The sequence below is a fragment of the Gymnoscopelus microlampas genome (assembly GCF_963454915.1).
Source record: "Gymnoscopelus microlampas genome assembly, chromosome: 4".
Taxonomy (NCBI): domain Eukaryota; kingdom Metazoa; phylum Chordata; class Actinopteri; order Myctophiformes; family Myctophidae; genus Gymnoscopelus; species Gymnoscopelus microlampas.
Window position 1 is genome coordinate 7201255 of NC_139941.1, and position 2500 is coordinate 7203754.

The 2500-nt window shown below is 40.3% G+C and overlaps 1 protein-coding gene across 1 annotated transcript in view; it reads right to left on the bottom strand.

The window, feature by feature from the left end:
* Positions 1-2500, bottom strand: part of LOC311043273 (dynamin-1-like) — a gene marked incomplete at both ends in the record, with an annotated part of 29811 nt that overhangs the window by 14152 nt on the left and 13159 nt on the right. The window contains 2 exons of the mRNA XM_084054448.1: positions 149-235; positions 2219-2357. Of these exons, the coding sequence (XP_083910574.1) occupies positions 149-235; positions 2219-2357 (226 nt within the window). The remainder of the gene's footprint in view (positions 1-148; positions 236-2218; positions 2358-2500) is intronic.

Below are 2500 nucleotides of genomic sequence, written 5' to 3' on the forward strand. Positions count from 1 at the left end.
ATAACTTTTGCCTGGGACAATGTCGTCGGGTCTCTGCTCTACATGTAAAGTGTCTTGAAACAACTTGTGATCTGGCACTAGAATAACATTGAAGTGAAACTGAATGTATTTATTTTTTTAAATATTAAATAAAGGTTGACTGACTGACCTGGTCCTTGGTGCGACTCTCTCTGTCTCTGATGTGTTGAGTGACGATTCTTTCCATCTCCTCTCTGAGCGAGGGATACTGAGCCAGCTGCACACACAACACACACACACACACACACACACACACACACACACACACACACACACACACACACACACACACACACACACACACACACACACACACACACACACACACATACATAATATCGTCGCTGTCGGGTGGAAGTCAATGAAGACCAGTGGTGGAAAAGGTACTCAAATGTTTTTTTTTTTTTTGTTTTTTTAATAATTTTTATCCGTCGATTTTGTAACCCTTTTTTCACCCGGTGCCAATTTGCTAAGTGATCCTGGGCACTACACTCCCCCCACCAGCCTAGGGAGGCCAGGGCCGAAAAGTCTGTAATTTAAAATCTATTTGAGTAAAAGTACAAAAGTATGGGTATCAAAATGTACTTAAAGTACCAAAAGTAAAAGTACTAAAATGTTTGAAAATAGCCTATGTATAAAATAAGGCTAAATTGGTTAATGTACAGTATGTTTTATAATGTAATAATTCATATCTGCTGAAGTTTTCAAATAATTGTAGTGGAGTAAAAGTAAAAAAATTGCCTCCGAAATGTAGTGGAGTAGAAGTAAAAGTATAGACAATTGTAAAAACTCCAGTAAAGTAAAAGTACCTCAAAATTGTACTTAAGTACAGTACTTTACACCACTGATGAAGACAACATTTTTGGAATATCGACTTCTAACCAAGTGGAGCAAAACATCTCGCCAGTATTTGGAGTTACATAATTCCTACTCAATATTAGTTTGAGCGGTAGTGATTACATACAAAGTCAATGTAAAGACATGACTTGGCATGAAGTTGCGCCGAACTGCACGAACGAGGTGACGTGACCAAACAAAGCGATCCGTCGCCGCTATCGCTGGAGGGGTCCCCGTGTACATTTCATACAGTCGCTGTCGGGTGGAAATCTCATATTTCCAAAACTGTTACTTTTCAAAAATAGCAAAAGTAGTAGATCTACAAGCTCAAAACGAGCTTGCGGATCCGCTACTTTTTATATTTTTGCCTCAAACTTTTCAGGCCGCGACCCCCCAACAAATCATATTTGAACTGGAGACCCCCCACCCTGACAAGCACTTGAAAGTGTAGGAGTTGAGGCATAACATTTAGTTTGACTCAGTTCCTGAGACAAATATTGTTAAAATAGGCAATCTACAAGCTCACAACGCTAGGCGTTGTGAGCTTGTGGATCGGCTATTTTCACAATGATTGCCTCTTTCTTAGGTAATATTTGACAATTTGGTCAATGTTTGACAATTTCTACATTTAGCAGACGCTCTTAATCCAGAGCGATTTACAGTAAGCAAGAACACAAGATGATACATCATAATACACATAATACATCAAATGCATAAAAATAGTAATCTAATAATAAAGTAATACATAAGTAAACCAATAATCTAATAATAACTAATACATACGTAAACCAAGAACCTATCATCAGCCTACATTGAAACTATACACACTATAGGATGCCAGGCCAACAATGACCTGGCATCTGTCTACATAACATGCTGCAAGGTCGTCAAGGCTAGGGCAAGTGCTACGGTATGTTGGTTTGTTTACTGTTGAGTGAGAAAACAATGTAGCATATTGTATGGTATGTCTACGGTATGTTGGTTTGTTTACTGTTGAGTGAGAAAACAATGTAGCACATTAAGCAACGTATCTGGGGACCCCCCAAAATCATTTGGGAACCCCCCTGACCCACAGATTGAGAACCACTGAAGCAGGGCATTCATTTACGCAAAAAAGTTAGAATATAGAGATAGGAGGTTTCTGCCTGACAGCAACGATATCTGTAGTGCCTGCAAACAAAACAAGCCCCATAATTGGCATAGGCAGCATGAAGAAGCCATTAGTTGAACATGCGGGTGAAACACTTTTATGCCATCGCGACACCCAGCGACCAAGCGACGAGAAAGATATTTTATCTTTCGGTTCGGAGGAACGCAGCTTTACGATTGGGCCGTTAGCTTTAACCATTAGCCGTTATCTTACCTTCTGTGTGCATCCGCGCACCGTGTTGACCAGCTCTGAGATCACCATGTCGACACACTTCTGACACGGCTCCTTGATCTGAGCTATCTGACGCTTTACGATGGTCTCAAACGCCATGTCAGGAGTAAACAAACCCGTTCTGTAGAGAGGAGAGGAGAGGAAAGAAGAGGGGAGAACAGAACAGTATTAAATAGAACGTCAACATGATAACAGCTTTCTAGGATCTGATACTTTTTACTTACTATTTTTCTTCCCAATGTAGTCGTTAATTCCTCCCCACCC